At 40.4% G+C, this 27,662-nt stretch overlaps 1 protein-coding gene across 1 annotated transcript; it reads left to right on the top strand.

Annotated features, from left to right (window-relative positions):
- The first annotated feature begins 758 nt into the window (after window positions 1–758).
- On the top strand, window positions 759–27,662 carry LOC102496990 (rho GTPase-activating protein 20). Its single transcript, XM_006153158.2, has 15 exons — window positions 759–885; window positions 4,805–4,969; window positions 7,450–7,602; window positions 8,314–8,355; window positions 9,192–9,276; window positions 10,939–11,016; window positions 12,668–12,734; window positions 15,535–15,606; window positions 16,373–16,558; window positions 17,151–17,329; window positions 20,263–20,424; window positions 23,779–23,888; window positions 24,631–24,820; window positions 25,956–26,064; window positions 27,291–27,662. Exons 1-15 carry the CDS (start codon window positions 821–823, stop codon window positions 27,386–27,388), a joined length of 1,761 nt encoding a protein of 586 aa, XP_006153220.1. The 5' UTR covers window positions 759–820; the 3' UTR covers window positions 27,389–27,662.

The raw sequence follows: 27,662 nt of genomic DNA, 5'->3' as shown, positions 1-27,662 counted from the left end.
TATATATATTTAAAATGCAATTACTGTATGACCCAGAAATCACACTTCTAAGCATTAATTCTAGAAAAATGAAATACTGATTCAAAAACCTATGTACAAATGTTTATAGCAGTGTCATTCATAATAGTCTCATATTGGAAATAATCCAGAAGTCCTTCAAAAGGTAAATGGTTGAACAAACTGCAGCCCACCCATACCATGGCGTACTATGAAACAATTCCAAGAAATGGACTTTAAATACCTGTGACAATTTGATGAAATCTGTTATGCTGAGTGAAAATGCCTATCCCAAAAGTTATATACTGCATGATCTGTTTATAACACATTCTTGAAAAGACAAAATTATAAAAATGGAGAATGGATTGGTGGTCACCAGTGATTAAAACGGTGGTAGAGGTGAGAAGGAAGTTGGTGTTTCTGGGAAAAGGTACTATAAAAGATGCTTATGGTAATGGAAATATTCAGTATCTTTAGCGGATCACTGTTACTATCTTGGTCATGATATTATACTATAGTTTTAGAAACTATTGTTTGAGGAAATCAAATAAAAGTTTATGGACTCTGTATTATTTCTTATAACTACATATGAGTCAACAGTTATCTAAAAAAGTTTCATTTTGAAAAGTTACAAGATGGCAGAAAAACCAGGAAGCAGGGATGTCAGTTTGTCAGTTATGGCATGAGCCATGGAACCTTGACATCACAGTGGCTGCTAGCCTTGACGACTGCAGAATCCTGAGCTTCGTGGATTTGTCTACAGTGCCCTACCAAGTGCTGTAGACAGGATCGATTCTCAGTGCCAAGAATTTGAGAATAAAAGATGTTCAAGTCAATCAAAAAGCACTTCAAGCTGTCGGGTGGTCATTTAAAGCTTCACCACACAAGGTAGTCTTTTAATATACCACTTTTGATCATCGGAACAGACTAGAGGTCCCAGGAAGTGTTCTGTCTTGTTTTCTCTAAAGCATATGAACTAATTCTTAACTTCAGCACTGGATTCATGAAAAGTACTTATGTTTCTACAGATTTTAGTGCTGCCAAGCTCAAGAGAGCAGGCTTTATGTTCTCAGGGGAGACACTTTCTTGGCTTTGTGGGAGATGGTTTTCTGTAGGTCTATGACAATGTCTGTTCTATGTCTGAAAGAGATTTTTTCTCTGCTCAATCCAGTTGGTTTTACATATTATGACTACAGAGTCCTTTTAAAGCTTTTTTTTACAGCTCAACCAAATAATATCTAAGCATGTCCTTGGACTTCAAAAGTTTTTGATGTTTCTAGTATCATTTGGTGCTTTCAAGCAATGTTTTTCTCCAAATTTGAATCTGACTTAGTTAAGATGGGAGGTAATTTTTCAGAATCCTCGATTATCTCACATGAAAACAAATTGTAATTACTTGTTCACAAATCTCTATGTCATTTTGCTTTATATATTTTGAGTCACGCATTGTCTTGTGTTTCCTTTTTTCCATATTTTAAGTGCTTAGTGAGTAAAAAAATGTTAGATCTACTTCAGTCTTCCTTGCAGAGTGCATCATAGTGACTTAAGTAGCATAGATTGTGGGTGATTGAATAAAATATACTTTTTAATGATATAAAGTGGTTTAAAACATTAGGGATATGTGATTATATTTTTCATTGAGAAATACAGTGGGGGGGAGGGGCAACAGATGGTGTGGTGATTTAAGGCAGTTGGATCCCATGTGGTTCAAATCCTGGACCCAGCAGCTTGAAAAACACGCCAAATACATGTGCATTTGTTATATGTAAAGCAGGGACATAGTGTTTGTCTTTCATAGCCTGACTTCTTTTACTCAGCATTATATCTTCTAGGTTTGTCTGTTTTGTGTCAAATAGCAGGAGTACATTCTTTATGGATGAGTAGCATTCCATTCATATGTGTCACATTATCTATTCATCAGTCGTTGGCCACTTAGGTTGATTTCATGTCTTAGCTATTATGAATAGTGCTGCAATAAATGCGGATGAGCAAATGTCTTCTCAACAGTGATAGCCTATCCTTTGGTTATATACCCAATAGTGGGATTGCTGGGCCAACCAGTAATTTTATTAGGTCATCAAAAAAGTCATGACGGATTTTTGCACAGAAAATCATAGACTTTTCCGACAAGTCAGTATTTTTAGACCTTGAGGAACCGCCACAGTTTTCCACAGTAACATGATAAGTTACATTCCCACCAGTAACTCATAAGCTTTGCCTTTTCTCTACAACCTCACCAGCACTTGTTAGTCTTAGTTTTTGATCATGCCCATTTTGACTGCGGTTAGGCGACACTTTGTGTGGTTTTGATTTGTGTTTCCCTTACAATAAAAGATTTTGAACAATTTTTTTTCACATACTTTTTAGACATTGGTATGTCTTCCTTTGAGAGCTGTCTGTTCCGATCAATTGTCATTTTTTAATTGGATTTACTTTTCCTGCAAATGAGCTATATGAGTTGCTTGTATATTCTAGTTATCAATTCCTTATCCAAAGTATTGTTTACAAATATTTTTTTCTCATGCAGGGCTGTCTATTTATTGTTTCCTTTGCTGTGCAGAAGTTTTTTTTTAGCTTGATGTAATCCCATTTGTCTATTTAGAATGTTGTACAGGTATCAGAGGTCTTATTTAGAAAATCTTTGTGTTTTTGAAACACATAGTACACTACACATTCAACTTTTCCTGTATACCATACTTTCTGAAGCATCCTCTTAATTTCAGAATCTTTTGCATCTGGAGAGGCTGAGACCCTCTCAAATCATCAAACTCTGGTTCTCTCTTATTTAACAATTCTTTCCATTTTTTTTTTTTTGAGAGGTTTTTGCTATAGGGCGCGTGCGCTCGCCAGACAGACAGAGACAGACAGAGAGATAGAAAGCAGGAAATCACCCCCCAGGGGGGATGGCCACGCCGCAATCCCTTCTCCTCCATTCTCCTCTCGGGATCTTGGGCACGCACGCACACGCGCCCGGCGTGAGTTTAAGCCACCGGGTCCGGGACTCGAACCGCGGTCGACTACGTGGGAGTCCAGCGACATAGCCATTACGCTAACTGCTGGTCCCTTTCCATTTTTCTTTTACTTCTCACATTTTACTGGAGGCAGCAAGAACCCTCTCCCTGAACACACACACACACACACACACACCCTCACACAAACAGGTCACCCCTTACCGTACATCACTTGAACATCTCTTTACCTAAATATTTAAGTTCACCATTTAAAATGCTTTCTATATAACTCCAAAGCACAATTTCACTAAGTTTTTTGCCCACTTATAATCAGGATCTCTTTTCTTCCAGTTTACAGTGACGTGTTTTTTGTTTTGTTTTGTTTTGAGCACTTTAAAATCCATATTTCCACCTCCAGTTTGTTTGTGATGATTCAGCTATTCTCTGAGGCAAGTCAGGTTTTCTCGTGAAGCTCCTCAATACCTTCTGAGCCCTCACCAGCAGTCTTGAATGTTCAAATTTCTAACAGTCTGTTCAGGACAATGTAGAATTTTTTTTCTGTTACGCTCCTCAAAATTCTTCCAGTGTTTTCAGAAGAATTCCAGAAATTTCCACTTACTGCTGATTTCAAAGCCACTTCTACATAGTTAAGTATTTATTACATCAGCATCCCACTTCCAGGTACCAACATTTGTTTTCATTTTTTTTCCATGCAGCTATAAAACCAATTACCACAAACTTAGTGATTTAAAACAACAGGAATACATGGTGTACAGTTCTGTGGGTCATAAGTCCGGGTGGGCTTGACCAGATCCTCTGCTTAGGGTCCCATCATGTTCATCAATGTCTATCAGAGTAGTATTCCATACTGGAGGCTCTGGAAAAGGATCTGCCTCTGAGCTCAGTTAAGTTTTCAGCTGACTGCAGTTCCATGAGGTTGTAATACTAGGGTCCCATTTTCCTTGCTGGCTGTCACCTGCATCTGGTGTTTTCTCCTAGGGGCTGGCTATGTTCCTTTTTATGCTATGTGGCTCCTGCCAAGCAGTGGTAGGTCAAGTCTCTCTCACACTTCACATTTCTCTGACTTCCTTTTCTGTGTTATCTCTCTGACTGTAACCAGATGCTGTTCTGATTTTTAAGGCCTCATATGATTAGTTTGCCCTATTAAGATAATCTTCCAATTTTAAGGTTCATACTATTAATCACACCTGCAACATCCCTTTTACCATGTCATAGTCATGAGATCAGGGATTAGGGAATGAGGGCCATTCTGCCTATTCTTAATTTTTTTGGCCTCTTGATTCTTCCCTTCCCCTGACAGCTCACAATTTGCTTTACTGTTTTCTTCTTTTCTCTACCTCTAAGAATTGGCATGTCCCAGAGATCTGTTTTGTTTGTTTGTTTGTTTGTTTTGGTTTGGTTTTAGAGAGATTTTTGCTATTGGGTACATCCGCTTGCCAGAGAGGCAGAAAGGGAGAAATGACCCTCCAGAGGATAGCCATAGCACAATCCCTTCTCTTGTCCTCCAGGGATCTTGGGCATGCACGCACACACACCTGGAGTGATTTTTAAGCTGCCTGGTTCAGGGCTCGAACCTTAGTCTACTACCTGGGAGTCCAGCAACAAAACCATTATACCATCTGCTGGTCCCACCGCAGGGATCTGTTTTTAAACTTGTTCCCCATTCAACTCCCTAAGTGACCTCATCTCTTCTAAAAGCTTTAAAAATCATAACTCAATGACTCCTGAAATGGAGGTCATAATTTTTAGTATACGTCACCCTTGAACTTTAGCATAAAACCCTATCCTATACTAGACCTTTGACTAGTTGTTCTGTAATGTCTGATGTGTGGCAGTGAAAGCCTTTCTGAAGTGAGCACCCACAGTGAGAAAACCACATCGCAGGAGGATGCCAATTATACTCTGCTGATCCATGGCCCCGTGGAATTCAGAAGAGACCAGACCAGGCAGAAGCGGCACCTCTTCCTCTTCAAGAATTTGTTACTTGTGGCTAATACCAGGTATGTATACACTCGTGCACTCCTGATTGTCATAAAATGCATTTCACTAATCCTTACTATGGAAAATATAAGTGATTTTTTTCTCTTATTTTAATACTTTATTCAACATGAATTCATGGAGGTCGTTTTCTATGCTGTTCTGTGGAGCGTACAATCAAAAATGTAACAGGCAAGATCCTACTTGCCTGGGGCTTACAGACAGATGGTAAAAATACGAGAGTGGAAAATTGCAAAGTGTGATTAGTGCTTCCGATAAAAAAATAGATAGGAAAAGGTGAGACATTGTTAGAGAGGGGTCATCTCAAGTGATGACATTTAAACCTGACCTAGCAGATGAAAAGCAGCCTCCATTCTTAGACTAGGCAGCTAAAACTTCTAGGCTGAGGGACTAGCAGATCTAAGGTAGCCACCGCTCAGTCCTTCAGAGGGAGGGTCTCAAGGAAGACCAGTGTGACTGGAGCCTAATGCAGGGGACATGGTGTCAGGTATAAGACTGGAAAAGTAACCAAGGATCTAGTCATGGGAGAGTCTTAGTAGGCCATGAGAAGAGGAAACAATATTATCCTGAAGGGGTTTTAACTCAGGGAGTGACTGTACTAGGTAAATATTTTTAGTATATAGTTCTGGCTGTTGATAGTCAATGGACTGACAGGTAGATAAAAATGGACACAGGGAGATTAGGTAGGAGAGGCAACAGTCTTGATCATCAGTAACAAGGGTACCATCTTGGGAGTGGTAATAAAAATGGAAGATGCAAATGACAAGTTGGAATTTATGCTGGAGACAGAGCCAGCTGGGTACACTTTCCTCTCAACCCTGAACTCAAATGCAACCAATGCACACAAAATAGTAATTATTTAATGTGTGTCTAGAGGCAGGTAGGTGGAAGAAATAGATTGGTCTGGCCATCTGTTAACCTGTTCCATCTCTGTCTTTATTACTTATGGAATATCAGGAAAGACAAAGAATGTTTCAAAAAATAAAATCCCACCAAGAAGCTTTTTAGTCACCAGAGAAAAATAGAACTCTTCTCTGCTGCCCTTACTCAGATTCCCTTTTATACTATGTCACAGATAAGACATGGAAGATTAAGTACTAATTTTGTGAAATGCTATATTTAACTGGAGTAATAGTAATAATGGGTATGATGCATCAGGGCATATTATATGTGAGGTATTATGCTAACGAGTTTTTGTATCTACTGTTGTCTAACCCCTACATAGACTTTATGGGCTGGAATTATTTCCCTTGGCTCACAAAGGCCTGTGGTGACCTGTGATTTTCAAGCCTCCAAGTCCAGGACTCCAACTGTGGTTGGCTGTGTGAAAATCCAGCACCTTAACCCCTACATCACCTGCTGGCCCCAATAATTTTTGTTTTTTAAGATAAAATCTGTCTTGTAAATACTGCTTTGAAGGGTACTTAAAAATTTCACAAAAAAATGAAATTAAAATATGAGTTTATTTTGGTGAAAAAAATCAACAAAGTGGTGCCTTTAATATATGAATATGGCCATTCTCAGTACTCAGCATTCAGAAAAATAGACCATGCCTCCTATGCCTGCTTGCTGTCATTGATAAAGTATGTTCAGAGCCTTCCTGGGCCAGGCTTCACCAAGCACATGCTATGTAAGCCAGTCTACATATCCATGGCTCCCATGATTTTTAAGAAACAAACTAGGTACCAGCAGGTGGCATAGTGGTTCAAGCACTGAACTCCCTCGTGGCCAACCACAGTTCAATCCCAGATTCAGCAGCTGGAAACTCAAGACAGACCCATGCCGGCATGCCCAAAATCCCGAGAGGAAAAGGGATTGTGGTGTGGCCATCCTCCCTCTGGGGAGGCGGTGATTTCTCACTTTCTGTCACTCTGTCTCTGACCAGCACACCACCCTATAGTGAAAATCTTTCTCAAAAAAAAAAAAAAAAAAAAGAAGAAGAAGAAACAAACAACTAATAGGCGGGGCCTCCAGCCTTCAGGCTAGCAACGACACAGTCTGAGAAAGCAGCAGCACCAGATCCAAGATGGCAGCCAGCAGGAGGCTGATGAAGGAACTTGAAGAAATCCACAAATGTGGAATGAAAAACTTCCATAACATTTAGGTTGATGAAGCTAATTTATTGACTTGGCAAGGACTCATTGTTCCTGACAATTCTCCAAATGACCAAGGGGGCCTTCAGAATAGAAATCAACTTTCAGCAGAGTACCCACCAAAGATGGTTTAAAACAAAGATCACCCGAACATCAATGAAAAGGGGCAGGCTGTCTGCCAGTAATTAATGCTGGAAACTAGAAGCCAGCAACCAAAACCAGCCAAGTAATCCAGTCCCTCATAGCATCACTGTGGCTGTTACTAACTTTATACAGTTTTCTTGATCAAAAGTAGTCTAGGTAACTTGCAAAGAAAGGATTAAAAATTTAAGATGTTCTTAAAAAATAAAGAGAGAAAACTAACAGATCTTGCTTGATGATCTTTCTAGGTATAAAAAATGCTTTAAGATAAAAAACAAAATACCACTAAACACCTTATGGACAGCTGACTACGTGGACGAAGTGGGAAAACATGGCAGCCCCTGTGCCGAGAGGTCATTTTTCTTGGGGTGGCCCACAGTGAACTTTGTGGTTACCTTCCGGTAAGTCTCAGAGCTTAGTCATGCGTTTGAATGGGTTAGCTATGGGAGGATACAGGGAACTTGATATTGCCTAAGTTAGAGAAAAATGTCATTTAAATGTTCCCTAAACTATTTTCTTTTTTACAAAGGAAAACATTTTAATCCAACTGTATATGAAATCAGTGGCTCACATTTTCACCTTTCCTATTGACATTTGAGTACCTTTTACTTTGTCCAAAGACATTTTTATGTGCAAGTGGATAGTTAAATAGAGAGAACTATTAATTCGAATAATTTCCTTTGGTTTCAATCTGTGTTTTTCTGGCAGGTTCTATGAGGTATTTGGAGAGTGGATGTTTGGGGGCTATAGAAGGAGAGTAGATGCAGCAAGGTCTAGGGTCGCTGTCCAATATCCCCCCATCCCCAGTGCTCAGAGCAGCTAAGTGACTTGCCTGTGATCACACAGCTTGCATCACATGGGTGCCATCAAGTGTTTATATTCCAAAGCAACCTCTTGTCCACTATGAGGTCTACTCCTCATCATTGTAACACTGTAATACTGCCCATAAAAGAATAGGCCTTCTAATGGGCAATTATGGAGGAAGGACAACTCAGACATGCATCCACATCATAACAATTGGCCGCTGATATTTTTATCTGAGAAATAAGTCTTAATGTTTGCATAAATATTTTGTCATTTATTTTTTCTTCCATTTTTTTTCAAAATCATAGTTCTTCAGAAGTAAAGGAACAATGGCAGTCTTTCCTTCAAAGGTATTTTGTCAGTTTACTTATTTTAAATGTTTGACTTCAATAAAAGAATGTAAATTTCTACAAAGCAGTGCCCCCAAACTACTCGCCATTTGTCTTATTAGAAATTGTTATTATCTTTAATAATAAGTTCTTGTTTAGATTTACCCTGGCTGCTATTGTAAATAATCTTCTCTCATTTTCATATATGTTTTGTTAATTTTCGAAAAAGTTCTGGTTACCACTCAGATCTTTCCCTTCTTTCCACCATGTGGATTCGAGTTAACATCAATCTCACTATAGAAATTAAATCTTCATAAATACAGGTTACTCTGTCAAGCAATTCTCAAAGCAACTAACCCAGGGCCCTCCAATTCAGGAAGGAATGCTTCAAGGACTTGATCTTCTGCCCAAGTCTCATATTATAACTTGTAATTTTCTGAGTCACACCTTATTTCTTTGAAATATTTTTCCCACTCATAATATATATATATTATATATATTTACAGTAGAGTGTGTGTGCTCACTGGAGAGAGACAGAGAGAGGAAGAGAGAGAGAAAGTGAAAAATCACCTCCCTTGGGGGATGACCACACTGCAATCTCTTCTCTTCCATTCTCTTGGGATTTTGGGCATGCACACACATGTGCCCATTGTGTTTTTCAGGCTCCCAGACCCAGCACTCCAGCCACACAGTTGGCCATGTGAGATCCAGCCACCCAAATCACATCACCTGGATGGCTCTCCATATGCTTTTAAACATAACATAAAGTATATTGACTAGCAATAGAGATTGAATTGCAAATAAGCTCTTAACTAATTTATACTGTCCTATTTGGGGTTATTGTATAATTTGATTAGGTATATAAGTCTTGCTAAAGAGAAGGACCAGCCAAAGAGCATTCCCCTCCAAATCGTCACTGAAGATATCAAGGACTGTGTACCTGTAAGTGTTTTTGTTTTTGTTTTTTGTTTTGTTTGTTTTGTTTTGTTTTAGAGGTTTTCACTACAGGGCACGTGCGCTCGCCAGACAGAGAGACAGAAAGCAAGAAATCACCCCCCAGGGGGGATGGCCATGCCGCAATCCCTTCTCCTCTGTTCTCCTCTCGGGATCTTGGGCACATACGCACATGTGCCTGGCGTGATTTTAAGCCACCGGGTCTGAGACACAAACCGTGGTCGACTACATGGGAGTCCAGCGACATAGCCATTATGCTAACTGCTGGTCCCCCTCTAAGTGTTTTTAAGACCAAAAATTAAATTCCAAATTCCTGAGTTAGGTAGAATGAAAGAAAGAGTTACAAGAAACAGAGAAATAGACTGGGAGAAGGGGAGGGATGGAGGAACAAAAGAAGGGGAGAGAGAGATAGCATTTAGAAAATATGGTGTGAAAAAATACCTTTTCATATAAAACATATGTGTGTCTTTGTACATGTAAATCCCAGGCAATATGAATATAAAGCAATATGAATATAAGAGCAAGCCATGTCAGACATAGTGCCTAAGTTTGGAAAAAATATCAATGCAGTTTATAGACGTGGAACATGCAATGTTTTTTTTCCAAGCTTAAGCACCATAGCTATTAACTTCCTTTCAGTTTAGTTTCTGCAACTTGTCTTTCTATTTTATAGAGTAGTTTCTCTATGTGAGGTGTAGCAGAGAGTTATTATAGTAACTTATTTACTGGCAGAGTTGGGAATGAAACTTACATTTCTAAAATTTTAAGTCTTGGTTCCTCAATTCATTGGCTCTCTTTAATTGTCTAAATAGATCTCAATAATGCAAATATTAAAACCATGATACCTACCCACAGAGAAAGTTCTCAGTACCTAATGGTTCTTTTTTTTCTTTTTCTTTTTTTGAGAGGTTTTTACTGTAGGGCATATGTGGTCGCCAGAAAGACAGAGACAGAGAGACAGAAAGCGAGAAATCGCCTCCCAGGGGGGATGGCCATGCCACAATCCCTTCTTCCTCATTCTCCTCTGAGGATCTTGGGCACAAACACACACACACACACACACACACACACACACACACACACGCTCCCAGCATGAGTGTAAGCCACTGGGTTGGGACTTGAACAGCGGTTGACTATATGGGAGTCCAGCGACATAGCCATTACTCCAACTGCTGGTTCCACCTAAGGGTTCGTAAAAGGTGTCTTTCATAACCCGTTCTTATTATGATTTTACTAGAAATGAATATGTAATATGTAAAGAAATAAAGCCATACTATGAAAACACAACTTAAAAAGACAGATAAAAGGTCCACCTTCTCCTTTTAAACTATCCTCTTCATTATGAAAACAGTCTAGAGGTGATGACTAGTCCCTGGTCCTTGCAGAGTGTCAGTAACTTTTGAGTATCAGAAATTCCTTATTTTGAGAAAAATGTGCATTTTTCTGAAATTCTTTCTCCTGGCTTCACAGTATATAAAGGAATGAAAATCAATAATAACGAAGGGTCTGTGCTCTACATGTGCTTAACTGTATCGTTACTTGATACCAAACTTTACCTGTAGTCGTGGATAGTAATTTAACAATAAATATATAATCCTCTGCTTTAAAAATTCTTATTTCTGAGCTTATTTTGTCATTTCTTTTTTGTAGTCTGTAAATATAACAGTTACCAATTCAGACACAGTGAACGATACTATCAAGATGTCACTGCAAATACTAGGGATAACTGTAAGTTACCTGCAAGCTAATTTTAGTTAAAAGCCTTCAATTTTTATTTTTGAGATTCATATATATTTATATATACATACAAGCATGTGTAGGTATGTCGGTGTATATGTGTATATGTACATATGTAATAAAGCACCTCCCTTCACAAAACTGATTAACTGATTATTATAGATATCTGAGTTATATTTAGATACAACTTATTCCAAGTATATTTAAATGCTCCTTAGATACAAGTCTCTCTAAATATGAAAACTCTTTGCAATTGTGACATAATGTCCAAGATTTGTATTAAAATTTTGGTTGACCAAGTGGGATAACAAAGTCCCTTAGAAACTCAAGAAAATCAGAATTTGCCATAAGAAATTAGTGATTTCTAAACTGCTAGAATTTAAAAATACATTGAAAATAAAAGTTAAGTTTTCTCCACAGAATAAAGCAGACACCTCTGCACTAATAAATGTTCCCTGAATAAGGATTGAATCTGGAAAAGCGAGTGGTTTTAGAGGTGGGGCTAGAGATACTGACTTAAAATAGAATACAGCTAGTTTTATCATATATTTGTGATTTTCCTTTGCTAAAAGTGATCAGTAGTACCAGACATAAAAGAATTTCTTTTTTTAAAGAACTAGGGCTATTTGATGATCTGTATATGCCCAACTTGAGGAATTCCATTGTTTTCAACTCCTACCTTAATAGAAAATGTTTTTATTAGATCTTACCTTCTACTTGTGATACAATTTTGAGCAGATTTAACTTTGTGTGTGTGTGTGTGTGTGTGTGTGTGTGTGTGTGTAGATAGCCTCTGAATCTGGGCCACTTAGTATGGATGAGGCCTTGATTTTCAATCAGGAATCAAGGGCAATCATAGTGCCTGTCAACAATATCTCCACTTGAAATATACTTTTGCTTTAGCTGCTTCTGGAAGACCAAATAATTTGGCAGAGTCTGTAGAACCTATATTTGTTTGTTTCAAGTAGGATTTCTGGGATTTCTGGGCAATAATTCCACTGGCGAATAACAATTTCTGCATATGGCCACTTTTATTCTTTCAGCGTCTTATTCTTTCCATCCCCAGACAGGGGCTTCTCTGAACAAAAGCCAATAAGCTGACTTCGCTCGGCCACCTCCTCAAGGCCTATTGGGCATTTGTCTTCCCTGGCTCAGACACTGAGCGTCTGACGCATCCCGAGTTCTCCTGTGCCCAAGTACTGTCACGGCACACGTGTCTCTCTGAGCGCCTGCTGTGTGGCCAGGGATACACGGAGGTAGAGCTCAGCATTGTCCGAGGAGTCGGGAGACACAGCAGGCAGCACTCTCGGGATGAAACTTTGATTCCTTAGTGAAGGGGCATAAATGTGGTCTCTTACTCCATGGGTCCCTCAGAACGAGAGGGCTAATTGCAATGTGGCTTCTGTGACCTTGCAGAAACCGGAGGTCATGTGCTGGAAGCTGAGAAGAGAACTGGGGGTTACTGAAATGAGAGCTGTTAACTCAGACACTGTGGCCACCCCATGGATAGAATAGTAAGATAGCATTTACACAGGTGCCACGTCTTTTCCTTTTGGGAAACAGAAACACTAAGGAAACGTGTTGTTGTTCGAGGATCTGCTATGAAAGATCTGCTTAGTGTTTCTGTTTGTTTGTTTCCGAGGGCTCTGAGGGAGATTACCAGCTGTGTGTCCGTTCTGGTGAGGACAAGGCCCCATACCCACTCATTGGTAAGTATCAGGAAAAATCTAAAATGGGGTTGATTGGGTTCAAAAATTATAACTATAAAGTCTCAATGTATTGATTATTTGGTCTTAAGCTTTAAAACCTATAAAAATAAAAATGGCATGTAATTTTTATTTATGCATTTAATAAATAATTGACAAGTACTTCCTCTATCCCAGACACCTAATAACCTGTTTTTATTCAGCAGCTTGTAATATGGTGGGGAGAAAAGTATGAATTTTTCCCTTCTGATTTTTGCCTTGGCAAAGAAAACTTTCTTGAATTAAAAAAAAAAATTATTATGAAATAAAAATAGACTGGGATTTCTTTCTTCCCATACATTTATTTTTCATTTTCCGGTCTTGGATTATGTGTTCCACCTCCTAACCACTAGGCAGCTTTTAAAATCCAGTCCTGCCTCTGAACGCAAGTACAAGTGTTTACAGGACACTGTTATCTGCCTAGAACTTCTCTCAGCACCATACAGAAGAGGAGATAATCATGCTCAGAGTTTACACTCTTCCCTGACAAACCAACTTGTACTTTGCTGTTAGGTTGAGTTTCCCAGTATTTCTTCTTGTGTTTATTGATGAATAGATTAAACCACTCCTAAAATAGTTATTAGAACAACTTATCCCTAAAGAAAAAAAAAATCTTGGATCAACAAATTTATTCAGTGTGGTTAAGAGAAGTCAAGAGCTTAAAACCAGGGAAGAGACAGGGTCTGCGGCAGACCGTGCAGTACTGTGGAGGTGACGATTTCTCTAGAAGTTATAGAGCAGAGCTTTTTACCTGCATTATCTTCTTCCTACCCTTTTTACAACTCCTATGAGGACATTACTGTGTCATTCAATATGTTTTCAAATGGTCTAAAGAATTTTAAATACCATTTTTTTCTTTCCTATAAAAACTACATTCTTAGTCTTAGACTACAGGGAGTCACCAAATACATAGTTGAGGACAAAATCCACCCACCTAGTTCCTGTTTTTGTTTTTTTGTTTTTTAATGAATGTCGACATCCTTTGCAAATGTCAGCAATAAAGTAAGTGAAAGAAGGAAAACAAAGACTGGAAATATATGTTTTGTTTAAATTAAATTTAAATTAATTTTTTCCCCCATGGGCACTTGCGCTTGCCGGAAAAAGACAGAGAGAGATAGGGAAAGGCAAAGTGAGAAATCACCCCTCAAGAGGGCTGGTTGTGCCTCCATCCCTTCTCCTCCATCATCCTCCTGGGATTTGGGGCATGCACTTATATGCACCCAGCATGAGTTTCAGGCTGCCAGGTCTGGGACTCGAACCACAGTCAGCCATGCGGGAGTCCAGCACCTTAACCACCCACTGGTCCTAAAATATATGTATTTTAATGAGATGCATTAACTTGCTAAAGCAATGTCTAGATGGTAACTTTCAGGCTTAGAACCACTTTGTGCATAGTGACCGGCCCTGAGGAATCCTAGGAGCCCGTCATTTATGATGGCCCCTAAGCAGCTATAATAAACATGCATTTTACCATGCTCGTCGTTCTCAGTTGTGGCTTGACTCATGGTCATCCTGTGACTTGGTTCTATTGGATTGCCAACACAGTAACCACTTTTACCATAAAAATGGGAGGACGCTGTAATTTTTGTTCCAAACAGAGCATCGCTGTTGTATCTATGCCAGATGAAAAGGCAAAGCAATAGCTCACTGAGTTACAGTCACTGGTCAACCAGAAGAGAAAGAAAAGGAAAGTTCCTTCTATTCCTGACAAGTGAAATGCACATCACAGTACAGGATCTTGGCAAATTCTGTGAAGAGGAAGCAATTTAAAGCATGAAAGACCAAAACAAACTTCTTGGCAGGCAACTCCCAGTGATTACGGGTGTGGTTTTCCACTCTGTAAACAGTGTTTCCTGTGGTTGCTTCTGGGTTTCCAACCCCTGTAGCCACGCCAGGACCCACTACCTGGGAGGACCCCCTGGAGGGCAGCACTGAGACAAGCATGCAGGCAGACCACCCACTGCTCTTGAATAGCTCTGGATCTGACAGAGGGAAATGACATTTCCATTAAACTGACTTCACCTGTGGGTCCAATTATTTAATGAATTTTAACCACCAACATTTACTAATATATTCACTTTTATCCTTAGAAGTCTGTGTGATAGGGAAGATAAGAGTTTAAAATGATGAATGCAAAACTAGACAGGTCAAGCGATTTGCCCAATGTGTACAAATCTAATCACGATCAAGGCAGAAACTAGAAGAGCTTAAATATTTTCAGGTGAAAACACAGAAAAGGTCACCATTATGTAATGCACTGATAGACGTATGTAGGCCATGCAAGGCAACATGTTAACTCTATCTATTTCTTCTATTAGTAAGGGGGGTGTGAGAAGGGAGAGAGAGAGAGAAAGAGAGAGAGAGAAAGCACTCCCTACCTGATCTTGATGCCACGATCCACCCCCAGCTCCAGCCAGCCCTGGATCGTGGGCACACACGTGCTTGGTATACTCGAGGAGATCTCCAGATACCAATCTGAAACCACCCCACGTGAGTCGGCCTCACAGAGCATCGTGTTTTAGTACTGGGCCATCATCTAGCTATTTTTTTTTCCTCTTTATTTTCCTAAACTCCTTGGGCACCTGCTTTATGCAAGGTCTCCCTCAGTGAATGAGTGCATGCGATGCACACTCAGGAAAGACAGACTCCTCTATTCCAAAATCCCCAGGAGAACAACAGCAGGTATGAGTGTGTCACAGTAAGGTAGGTTTGTTCATACCTATCATCATCAGCCTCAAACTATATTTACATTTTCTCTGCACAGGGCATGAGCATCCTTATGGAATTAAAACAAGCCATCTTCAAGCCACTGCTCTTCTGCCACAAGGACCAGAATGCACATTTCCATTAAACTGACTTCACCTGTGGGTCCAATTATTTAATGAATTTTAACCACCAACATTTACTAATATATTCACTTTTATCCTTAGAAGTCTGTGTGATAGGGAAGATAAGAGTTTAAAATGATGAATGCAAAACTAGACAGGTCAAGCGATTTGCCCAATGTGTACAAATCTAATCACGATCAAGGCAGAAACTAGAAGAGCTTAAATATTTTCAGGTGAAAACACAGAAAAGGTCACCATTATGTAATGCACTGATAGACGTATGTAGGCCATGCAAGGCAACATGTTAACTCTATCTATTTCTTATATTAGTAAGGGGTGTGAGAAGGGAGAGAGAGAGAGAAAGAGAGAGAGAGAAAGCACTCCCTACCTGATCTTGATGCCACGATCCACCCCCAGCTCCAGCCAGCCCTGGATCGTGGGCACACACGTGCTTGGTATACTCGAGGAGATCTCCAGATACCAATCTGAAACCACCCCACGTGAGTCGGCCTCACAGAGCATCGTGTTTTAGTACTGGGCCATCATCTAGCTATTTTTTTTTCCTCTTTATTTTCCTAAACTCCTTGGGCACCTGCTTTATGCAAGGTCTCCCTCAGTGAATGAGTGCATGCGATGCACACTCAGGAAAGACAGACTCCTCTATTCCAAAATCCCCAGGAGAACAACAGCAGGTATGAGTGTGTCACAGTAAGGTAGGTTTGTTCATACCTATCATCATCAGCCTCAAACTATATTTACATTTTCTCTGCACAGGGCATGAGCATCCTTATGGAATTAAAACAAGCCATCTTCAAGCCACTGCTCTTCTGCCACAAGGACCAGAATGCACCACCTCTCCTCCCACCCTCCAGGAGCCATTCCTGAAGCAGCCGTCCCCAGATATGGAAGACCAGTTCATCCTGAAGGCCAGATGCCCAGCCAGAGGCCAGCAGAGGAACAGTGAGTAGTCCCTTCCCTACCTTCAGATGCCTTCTCTCAGCTCACGTCGCTGTTCCTGATAACAGGTGGCTGACAGTGGGGTCAAATCTCTTCAGTGGGTAAGAGCTGACTGTGATTGAGCCTGCAGAGAGCCAAAAAGGAAACCTAAGAGTAGGAGGGGACTTATTATGAAAGTAGATAGTGATCAAAGTCTGCTTGATTGGAATTTCCAATCATTTTAGCTTTTCAAATGCCATCTGATGCCTGAATCTACAGATGTTACTTAACATCGGGACATTTGTACACCTAGGTGTTATGTGTCTCACAATGTAACGCAGTGGGCAGCAAATGGTACAGCCTAGGAATTAACTGGGAGATCTGAAGCTGAATCTGATCGAGTATCTCAATTTAACTTCCCATATCCTATGTGGGAAGAACGAACATGTTGACACTACAAGGATGCAGTTAGCCAATTTCAGAATGTGGGAAATTCACAAAAAAAGACTCTATCTCTTCTAATCATCACAACAAACATGCTGTAAAAATAGAGATGGGGGAAACAAAAATTCAATGAAGCCAACTACTATATCTAATGTTCTCACGTCTTCCTTAGATTCAGACCAGAAGGCTGTCAGGAAAAGACGGTCTTTCATAAACTGGATGTTTCGGCGAGACACGAGCACTCTCCAGGATACCCCAAGCTTGGCTCCACCAGCCCTGAAGCCGGAAGAATTCTTTGGAGCTTCTCTCGCAGATATTTGTGAGAATGGCAGCCTGCCCACTTCTCTTCTGGTACATCTCATTTTAGTTTTCTGTAACCTTTTGGAAAACTCTGCGGGAGTGAGGCGCTCTTACCAATATCTACCCCTAAAGGGCAAAATCATTAGACACCACTTGCTTTGACTGAGAAGTTTTGATAATATTATTCCAATGAATAAAAATCTGGTTTCTGTATAGCAGAGTCATAAGGCAAACACAGCAGGAAAAAAATATTCTTGTCTGTTCCACCAGTTACAGCAAAAACACATGTAAACTTGCTCAGGTGAATTAGAATGGGCTCTGTATGAATCTCTGTAAGTCTACCTCCCTCTCCCATTTTGTTTTCAGCTTCTTCCTAGAACTCCATGCTGGTCAGGGGTTTCCTTTAATACCTCTTATTCCAAGACTACTCAGTCTCACAATGCAGGACATCTCCCTGTGTTTGATTTGTATTTCAAGTGTCTCAGAGTAAAGATTCATCCTCTGGCATGTATTAATCCTTTACTCCTAATAAATTGTGTCAAATGAAAGCCGTAGAGTTTCGCCGGTGGTATTTCAAATGAGTGTAGCACAGTCAGTGGTAACATTGACTGTGCTCAGTCTGCAGGCAAGATTCTCGGTGCCAGGAGTCCTGTGCTAGCTTTGAAAACACTTATCAGGCTAAGTACATGCTAGATATTACCCCAAACCTTGCATCTTTCACAAAAAGCTTAGTGAGTAGCTATGACTATCTTAGCTTTGCAAATGGGATGAAGAAAAGGCTTAGTTAAGTTTTGTACCATGCCCAGTGTCACCCAGCGGTGGCACAACAGATTCCGAGTCCCTTGGGCTACCTGGCCATTCTACACTGCAAGCAGAGGACACACACCCAGAGCAAATAGAAATAAAAGACTGGTGAGATGCTAGCACAAATGCCCTACAGTGATATATATATATATATATATGGCAGATCTGTAAGGGCAGTCCTAGAACAGCAGGCAGAGACTATCCCTGCTGATCCAGGCCTGCAGAGACTGCCAGCAAACAGTCCACCTGACGGGGCAACCCAGACTCCACACGGTGGGCAGGTGACACTTAGGCAAGTCCTCAGGTTATCTCCCAGCCATTTCCTTCGCGTTTGGAAAAGAGCTTTCTTCGAGACACGTAAGAACTCTCTGAAGCCGTGTGTGTTAGAGACCTGTTCACTCCCCAAAGGAGAGAGAGTAGCTGGTGCAGTGGGGGTGGGGCTGATGGTCCTAGTCTCTCGGAAGAGTCACAACAGTCGCAGCAAATGCAGTCTCTAAAAAACACATCTGGGCCAGCTTCCTCGCATCCTCACCAGCATGGGCAAGGACTATGATGAGCGTGTGCTGCGTGCGGTCCGTCACTACCGAATCCTCAAGTCCCTGGTGGCTCCTTTGATGCCAGAGGGAGCTGGTCTCCAGACACGTGAGTGTTGAACTTCAGGAAGGAGATCACAGAAGCGGTGGAAGCCAAGCAGGTGGCACAGCCGAAGGCCAGATTCATCGTGGAAAAGGCCTCGCAGCAGCAGAGGCTGCCGTCAACTCTGCCGAGGGCGATTCCAAGGCAGCCGACCTGATGGCCAACTCACTGGCCCTGGTGGGCGACGGCCTCACTCAGCTGCACAAGCCAGAGGCCGGGAGGACATTGCATACCTGCTCTCGGGCTCTGCAACACCACATACCTGCTCGGGGTCAGCGCTCCTCCAGCTGCCCCAGTGAGGCCGCCTGCCCGAGCTGCGTCTGGCCCGCTGGGCAGAGCCAAGATGACGCCCTTCCGTCCCCACCCCGGAAATCACTGTGAGATTTCATGATTGGCTTAAAGTGAAGGAATTAAAAGTAAAATACTTCAGATCTCTTAAAAAAAATAGTGCATAGAGACGGGAAGTAGGAATGGAGTACATAAAGACGGTGTAACATGCATATGATGAAAAACTTAAGCGTCACTCTCAAAGTTATTTTGCATCAAAATAAACTTGTACTTTAATTCCATTTTCCCATGAACTTTTTGAAGTCATTGTAGTCACTTATGAGGGAATAAACACATGGTAAATGAGCATGCCAAAAAGATTTCCATACTTCAGGAAAGGCATCTAGATTAGTGGATAATGAGAAATAAAAATGGCCAAGAAAAGGTGACTCAGCAAAAGCCTCAAAGCCAAGAAGTTTGATTTACAAGTGTAAATTCACTGAAAAAGTAAACCTGATTAAAACAAGTGTTTAAAATGCTTTAGTGTATGAATATAAAATAGATTGATGGGTACAACATATATTTAGAGGGTCCAGCAAGTGGCGTGGTGGGTAAAGCACATAGACCTCACATAACTGACTGTGTGGTTCAAGTCCCAGACCCGGTACTTAAAAAAAAGTCAGGTGGGTGGGTGTTCATGCTTGGCCAAAATCCTGAAAGAATGGAAGAGAAGGGATTGCATCATGGCTTTCACCTCTAGGTGTGTTTTCCCACTTTCTCTCTCTCTCTGTCAAGTGCACCTGCCCTATAGCTAATTTTTAAAAAGAAAAAGACTGATGCCAGAAGGTAGCATGACGGTTAGTGTGTTGGACTCCCACATGGTCAACTGTGGTTCAAGTCCTAGACCCAGTTGTTTGAAGCTTATGCCAGGCACACGTGTGTGTACGCCCAAAATCCCTAGAAGAGAATGGAAGAGAAGGGATTAAGGCATGGCCATCGCCCCTGAGGAGTGATTTCTTACTTTCTTTGTCTCTGTCTATACCTGTCTCTCTCTGGCAAGTGCACATGTGCTATGGCAAAAACCTTTAAAAGAAAAAAAAAAAAAAGAAAATATATTTAGAGACAAAAGAAGAATTCAAAATTTATTTCCCCTCTCCCAGCTCCAGCATCTTGACCTAGTATACTTTAGTTCCTGTAGTCAAAAAGAGAGCAACCTTGTCTTCCAGGCCTGTGGATATGAAATGATATGTACTTTTCTTTCCTTTTCTTCCCCATAGGATATGCTCTTCATCCTCAATCAAAAAGGGCCTCTCACAGAGGGTATCTTCAGAAAATCGGCCAATATAAAGTCATGTAGAGTCCTAAAGGAGAAACTAAACTCCAGAGTCAAAGTGGACATGGACAGTGAATCTGTTATTGTAGTAGCATCTGTCTTCAAGGTAAGGGAAATTCAAATATTGTCCATATGCAGCAAACTCAGAAGCTGTACTATCAGTCTCCTTTGTCATGATTGCCCAAGAATAAGAGTAGGCAGAACAGGTTAAGAATCTGAAAACAGCCAAGCAACCTCAGTTGTTCAAAACTCCCATATGTTAAATAACGCTTTCCCTTTTCATCCTTCTTTGTCTTCACTCCTGAACACTTCATGCAAAATAGTAATTATAATGATAATTAGTAATAACAATAAAGTAAATGTCAAAATACACACCTGCACACACAGAACATTTACCAAGACAAGCATCCTACATTTTGTGACTTCCTCACTGCCTTTCTAATGAAGGCAAAGTTTCAAAAAAAAAAAAAAATGCTTATTGAACTTTTGAAAATAGCTATAGATGTTTACCACAGTAAGCAAACATTTATTTCATGATGAAATTAAAAAAAAAATCTTTGGGACCAGCAGTTGGCATAATGGCTATGTCACTGGACTCCCATATAGTCAACCGTGGTTTGAGTCCCAGACCCGGTGGCTTAAACCCACGCTGTGCATGTGTGCAAGTGCATATGTGCCCAACATCCCGAGAGGAGAATGAAGAAGGGATTGCGGTGTGGCCATCCTCCCTGGGGGGTGATTTCTAGTTTTCTGTCTCCCTGTCTTTCTGGCGAGTGTATGCGCCATATAGCAAAAAACCTTTCAAAAAAATAAAATCCTCACGGGGACCACCAAAAGCTTCATTCATTTTTATCATTATTCCTTCTCCTGTCTCTTAGTTCCTATACTTTAAAAGTGATGTGTGGTTGGGGGGGCAAACACTGGTTATGATGCTGGATCCCACATGGCCAATTCTACAGTTTGAGTCCCACACTGGAGGACTTGAAAAACATGCCAGGAACATGTGCATATTTGCCCCAAATCTGGAAAAGAGAATGGTGTGGTGTGGCCAATTCCCCTGGGGGATGATTTCTCACTTTCCTTCATTCTCTGTCTTTAGGGAGAGTACATGCACCCTATGGCAAAAAAGTAAATTAAAAAAAAAAAAGTATAGGCGTGATTCCACCATTTTTGCCTTTTTTTTCAAATGAACCACCTTTGGTATCCTTTATTAATACTTTTTTTGCTTAATCCACTACCCAAAATTACAGTTACATAGTAACTGGGTTCTCTCAGAGCTTCTTCTTACATATGTGACCTTTAAAGCAGATGCTCCAACTAAGACTAGTTTGGAATTCTGGAAGTTCAATAAATTTATACCAAAAAAATAGTTGTTTTGAATGGTACAGTTAAATCACAAGCATCCAGGTGTATTTCTCCAAGTAGAAATAATAGAACAGAGAAAGAAGTTAATCCATCTTGGTACTTATTAACAGGTCTGAACAAAAACACAATAATGAGTATCAAATATGTTCATAAAATTAACTTAGAATCTCAGTTACACTTGGTATTCCATAACCCCCATTAATATTTGGCCATAGGAGAAATAGCAGCAGTTTGGTTCATCATGACTGGACTGAGACCACAGTGATAGGCACTGGTTATATGAGAGACTCATTCCAACCATAGCAAGCTGTCAGTGAGCAGAGACCCAATAGCCAGTACCCTTAGCATATGCTACTTGGTGGTATTCTGGCTGTATCACCCAGCCCCACCAAGTGACTGCAGCACGGGGTCTGAGAAACCAGAAAGGAGACACGTGTTCTGAGCCAGAGCCAGTCGGAGCTGGAAGGCTCCTCTCTCCAGCATGTTGGAACCACTCCATGGGAAACACAGTGAACACTCACTACCATGAGGAATAGGACCTTGTCTATCTTATTCTCTGTTCTACCCAATTCTACCATTCCTTGCATAAACAGCAACTCAGTACAAATTAGAATGAGTAAAATGACCACTGGCTTATAATCACGATAGTTCCCGGAGGCATTTCCGGAACTACTTGCTATTAAGAGGAGTCTTGGGCTATTTAGTAAGACTAGTAGAAAAAAGGTGTGCCTTTGAAGCTAGAAAGGTGGTATAATAATGTCCTCCCTAACCCCATTTTTTTCTTTTTTTGTTTACATAAAATAATTATACGTATTTGTGGGGTACAATGTGATTTTTCAGTACAAAAATACAATGCCTATTGATTAAATCGGGCTAATTGGTATACCCATTATCTCCATCATTTGTCATTGTTTCACCACAGGAACACTCACAATTCTTTTTTTTCTCAAGTTATTCTGAGATATACAGTAAGGGTGAATATAGTTTACTTCCCAGTTTTACACAAGAAAATGAAAGCTTCATGACTTCTTTTTTTTCTTTTTTGTTTCTTAGATTTCTTGTCATAGGGCATATGTGCTCACTGGGGACAGAGATAGAGACAGAGAAGGAAAGTGAGAAATTCCGTCCCCACCCTGGGGATGACCACACTGCAATCCCTTCTCTTTCATTCTCCTCTCTGTATATGGGGCACATACACGCATCCAGACACTGGGTCCAGGACTGGAACTACACTGGTCATGTGGGAATCCAGCAACTTAACCACCACACCATCTGCTGGCTCAGTTTCTTGACTTTTTCCAAGTCCAGTTCTACAGTATCAAGGCTCGTTTGCCAGCCATATAAAATGACATATCTTCCAGACCACCACTTAGAAAGCTTACATGTGCATGCCTCTAGCCCTGACTACCTGGAGGCCTGAACTTTCAGCTAAATGTTGATTATTTTTTCCTTTTTTTTTTTTTAAGGGTGTAAGGGATCAGTAGAGATTTTAGTATATATCCAATAACCTGCTGCTTACAAGTTTAAAGAGTTAATTTTTTATACAGTTAAAGAATGAATTGTTATGAGAGTTTATCTTGAAGAGCGTACCTTGCTCAAGTCAGAAGACCCCATCCTTACTTAGCCTATGTGCATGAATGTGAGTGTGCATATTTGGGGCATTTCATTTCAGGATTTTACTTGCTAGGAACCAAAAGCACCATCTAAAATACACGAGCAAAATACATGCTGATTTCATTTCAAGAAATTAATAGGGTTTAGGATGATTTATCAGCAGACCTCAGTTCATACTAGTTTGCTAGAATGTACTTAGGTACTTTCAGATGGACTTTCAGAGGCAGGAGGAGTCTATGTTCTTTTCCATCACTTCCTAGACTGCTCTTGTGCATCCAGTTTTAGTTGGAGCAAGTCCAAGCACCTGGTTCCGGGTGTGTGAGTCAGTGTAGAACTGGGGCTGCTCTCTGAGTAGGTCACAGCTGGGGTGACTCGAAAATAGTTTGGGACTCAAAAGGATGTTTCAACTAAATGTTTTCTCTGTGATTTCTCCAATGTAGATTTGCCATTAGAATAATAATATTTTTAAAATCTGTGTTAGGATTTTCTTCGAAATATCCAGGGAAGCATATTTTCATCCAATCTTTATGATAAATGGTGCGATGTTATTGATCTAGAGAACGAGGAGGAAAAAATACCTGCAATCCAGAGGTAATGATGTAATAATTATTCGATTCTGGGTACACCTAAAGAATACCAGCACATCATAGCCAAACATGAACTTATAGTATACAGCTTTATCCACTAAAATAATGACCAGTGTGAAAAAGTTTCATCTGGTCACGTACATGCAGGCCAGTTTAAAAACAGACGTATATTTTATCACTCTTATTAAATTCTCATTATTCTTCTGGTGTCATTAAATTGTAATCCTTGACCATTGTACACATTCCGAATATATGATATCAATAGGAGATGGAATTCATTGGTCTAAGAGTTACACTAGAGGACCAATCACCGAAGTCCATATCTGATTTAGGAACTGAGTCCAATAAAACAGTTTTGTATGCATTCTTGCCTGGAGTGAGTGTGGGCTCTTAACACGAGACAGCATTCCTGTGTTCTACCTTAAAACTAAAGGAAACCCTTGAAATGTAATTTTTGTTTAGTCTCATCATTATACTTTTCACTGAGCACATTCTGGAATGCTACCAGGGTTTTTTAATGTACTTATGTTAAATTAGATATTAGATAGAAAGTTTACTCAGGTTAAGACACATTGTAGTGGTTTTAGGGAAATATCTTGGGCAGTATTTTTAGGATAGTTTTCTCCAGTCTTTTATATTAGGGGATGTAAATGATATACCAAAGAAAATATACTGTTTCCTTTTTGTGTATTTACAACTTCCTAAGTAATATCACTTGCTTCAAGAGTGTGTTTTTCTATGTTTAGGCTTTTGGAACAGCTGCCAAAACCCAACGCTGCTCTCCTGCGATCTCTCCTCGGAGTGTTACACAATATTGAGCAGCACTCCTCGGCCAATCAGATGACAGCATATAATTTATCCGTGTGCATAGCCCCAAGCCTCTTTTGGCTGCCTATTTCCTGCAGCACAGAACTAGAAAATGAATTTACAAAAAAGGTAATGAGGGCTCTAATTTGTGTGCCCTCGGGAGCAGAGTCCTCACTTAGAACCTGAAATTCAGGATATTAACTCTAATGGGCATTTTTTAAAAAATGTGTTACACTTTAATTACACAGATCTGGAGTGGCAGGGTCATTTATATTATTTTGGTGACTTATGGAAAGGTGGGTTGCTAAGTGGGAAATCAGGAGTCGTGTATCACTTCTCCTTGCCCATTCATGAGACAGAGCATAGATTGACTCAAACATAGATAAGAAAGAGCCTAGTTTTAGAGTTCCACATCCCAAGGTTTAACTCTAGGTCTCACCCTGGAAGGGTGTGTAATCTTGGGCAGTTTTCGAGCCACGGTTTCCTCCTCTAAATAATGGCAGTGGTCACAGCACTTAGCAACCCTGGTCATTACTGACGCTTCCCAGGTGGCCTGGGCCGTGTGAGAACCCGGGGCTCCACACACATTAGCCTTTCTCTGCCAGTCGTGATTGGCTGCTCTCTGGTACCATGATAAGAAAACTGGTAAAGATTCCAGAATATCCAGTGGAGCCACTACATGCCTACCAAAATGGAGGCTCTTCCCCAAGCTAAAACAAAGAGCAAGCCTGAAGCAAGACAATGCCAATGCCTAGGGTGGGACGGATAGCCAGGATAGTCTCATGCTTCCTCCTTCCCTCACAAAAGATCCATAGACGATCTCTGGTTTCCAAGTTTATGTTATTTCACTAAAGTGAGTATTCTAAGTTTTTGCCTAGTGGACAGTTTATAAATTTTAAATAGAGAATATACACCTCCACCCCCCAAATCCTACGTCGGTTACTTAAAAATTATCCTGATATTGCCACTAATACAAAATCTTTAGCTAGAAAGCTGGCCACCAGTTATACCTGTAGTCCACTGATATTAAGTATTAATAATATTAATTAATATTTTACGATCTATGCCCTACATACTCATAGTTGTTTCTCAGGAAAAACTGTTTCAGATGTTTTTTTTTTTTTTTTTTTTACATCAAATCTGCATTTTTTCCAGAATGCTGAATTGTATTTTATTTGTTAGCTCCAAAATTTATAAATGAAATATGATTTTTGACTATACCAAGTGAAAACGGGCATCCTAGTTCTGCCCTTCTGTGTTACAGGTTTCTTTTATACAGTTTCTCATTGAGAACTACCTCAAGATATTTGGAGAAGACGTCACAGTCTCCGGGGAGAGCTCACCGAGTTGTACTAACAGTGAAGAGGATGCAGGTACCCTGAATAACTGATCTGGTTTTGGTAGGAAACAGCCAGCGGGGCTATGGGAGATGCTTAGACAGTGGCTGTGCAGGAGCCCTGGGCAAGTGTCAAGGGCAGTGACACAGGGCCCCGGTTGCCATCTCCTGCTCTTCACAAGCAGGCTCATAGGCCCAGGCAGGTTTCACACTGTCAAGAGACCAAGAGATAAAAGGAAATCACTGGCTTCAAAATGTTGCTAGTGCAAATCAGAGCACCCTCAGGAAACATCACAGTATGATACAGGATTTGGGAACTTTTCTGAAAAACTTTAAATAGAACCTTTCCATCTAAATCTATATTTATATATAATGATGTGCTCTGATTAGAACCAGAGGTAGGGACCCAAAACTGTTTAATTTCTCCTGCTTGCCACTCAGTGACACTTTAGGCACTGTAGGACTCCAATGCTCTTTGACACTATCTGAAAAGAACCAGAATCATCGAGAAAAAAAAGACTTGAGTTAACATAAAAAACCTTTTGTCAGAATGCAAATCGTGTGCCACCATGTACCAGTTGTATTCTTTGGCCAGTTAATCTCTTTCCACCTCAGCTCATTCATACTAAAATATGAATAAAAATAATATCTAGGGACCAGCAGTTGGCATAATGGCTGGGTCACTGGACTCCCATGTAGCTGACCGCGGGTCAAGTCCCAGACCTGGTGGCTTAAACTCACATCGGGCACGTGTGCGTGCAAGCCCAAGATCCCAAGAGGAGAATGGAGAAGGGATTGCGGCGTGGCCATCCCCCCTGGGAAGAGGGTGATTTCTCGCTTTCTGTCTCTCTGTCTTTCTGGCAAGTGCACATGCTCTATAGCAAAACGAACAAACAAAAAAACCTCTCCAAAAAAATTAATAATGATATCTAAATTTTTGGATTGGTTTAAGAAACTAATGGAAGTAAATGAAGGTAATGGAAGAAAAACAAGTCTTTAAGAAAAGAAAGAAATTCATCGAGTTAGTAGAAGTGTCCCTGAAACTAGAGCTAGTGTGATTCGCACTCAGCTAGTAGCTCATTGCCCGCAATCCATTTTATAGGTAGAACTTGGAGACATCGAGAGTCCTTCCTGTTTTTGTCATTGCTTGGCTTTATGGCAGTGACCTCATTGCTCTGAGGAAATCTTTAGGAACATCCATTTGATCAGGATCTTAATATTTGAGAATGTTCATACCAAAACGTCTTTCTGTTTTTTATTCAGCAGTGAAAACAGAGCAACCTCTTGAAGTCAAGTTAATAAGAGTCATTGTAATATACAAAAAAGGCACGACTACGGGAAAAGGCCAAGTTCTAATCTAGCAGGAGCTCACCCGGCTACCCGTCCACTATTTTCAAAGTCACTGAAGCTTAAATCTGTGTAATTACATTTCTCTCTTTCTTTCTTTTCTGTTCCTATGATATTCCACTGGGAACTGTTTTTCCAAAATGTTTGCAGGATTTTGCTGAATTTAGATGAAATCCTCAGGTTCTATCCAAAAATAAGTGAATTTCTTGGCAAAAGAGTCCATCTAAAGTAAGACAACCACTTTAAATCATGTTTTTACATAATTTGTTTTTCAGTTGAACACTAAAT

This window comes from Tupaia chinensis, unplaced genomic scaffold (assembly GCF_000334495.1).
Source record: "Tupaia chinensis unplaced genomic scaffold, TupChi_1.0 Scaffold000362_1, whole genome shotgun sequence".
Lineage (NCBI taxonomy): Eukaryota > Metazoa > Chordata > Mammalia > Scandentia > Tupaiidae > Tupaia > Tupaia belangeri.
Note: the sequence above shows the minus strand (reverse complement) of the source record. Positions and strands in the feature narration are given on the sequence as shown.

Excerpts from the sequence above, each read along its gene's own strand:
- LOC102496990 (XM_006153158.2), top strand. The coding sequence starts at position 821 with ATGTTCAAGTCAATCAAAAAGCACTTCAAGCTGTCGGGTGGTCATTTA. Across the intron at positions 886-4,804 it reads TTAAAGCTTCACCACACAAG|TGAAAGCCTTTCTGAAGTGA; the intron begins GTAGTCTTTTAA and ends GATGTGTGGCAG. Across the intron at positions 12,735-15,534 it reads GGCCCCATACCCACTCATTG|GGCATGAGCATCCTTATGGA; the intron begins GTAAGTATCAGG and ends TTCTCTGCACAG.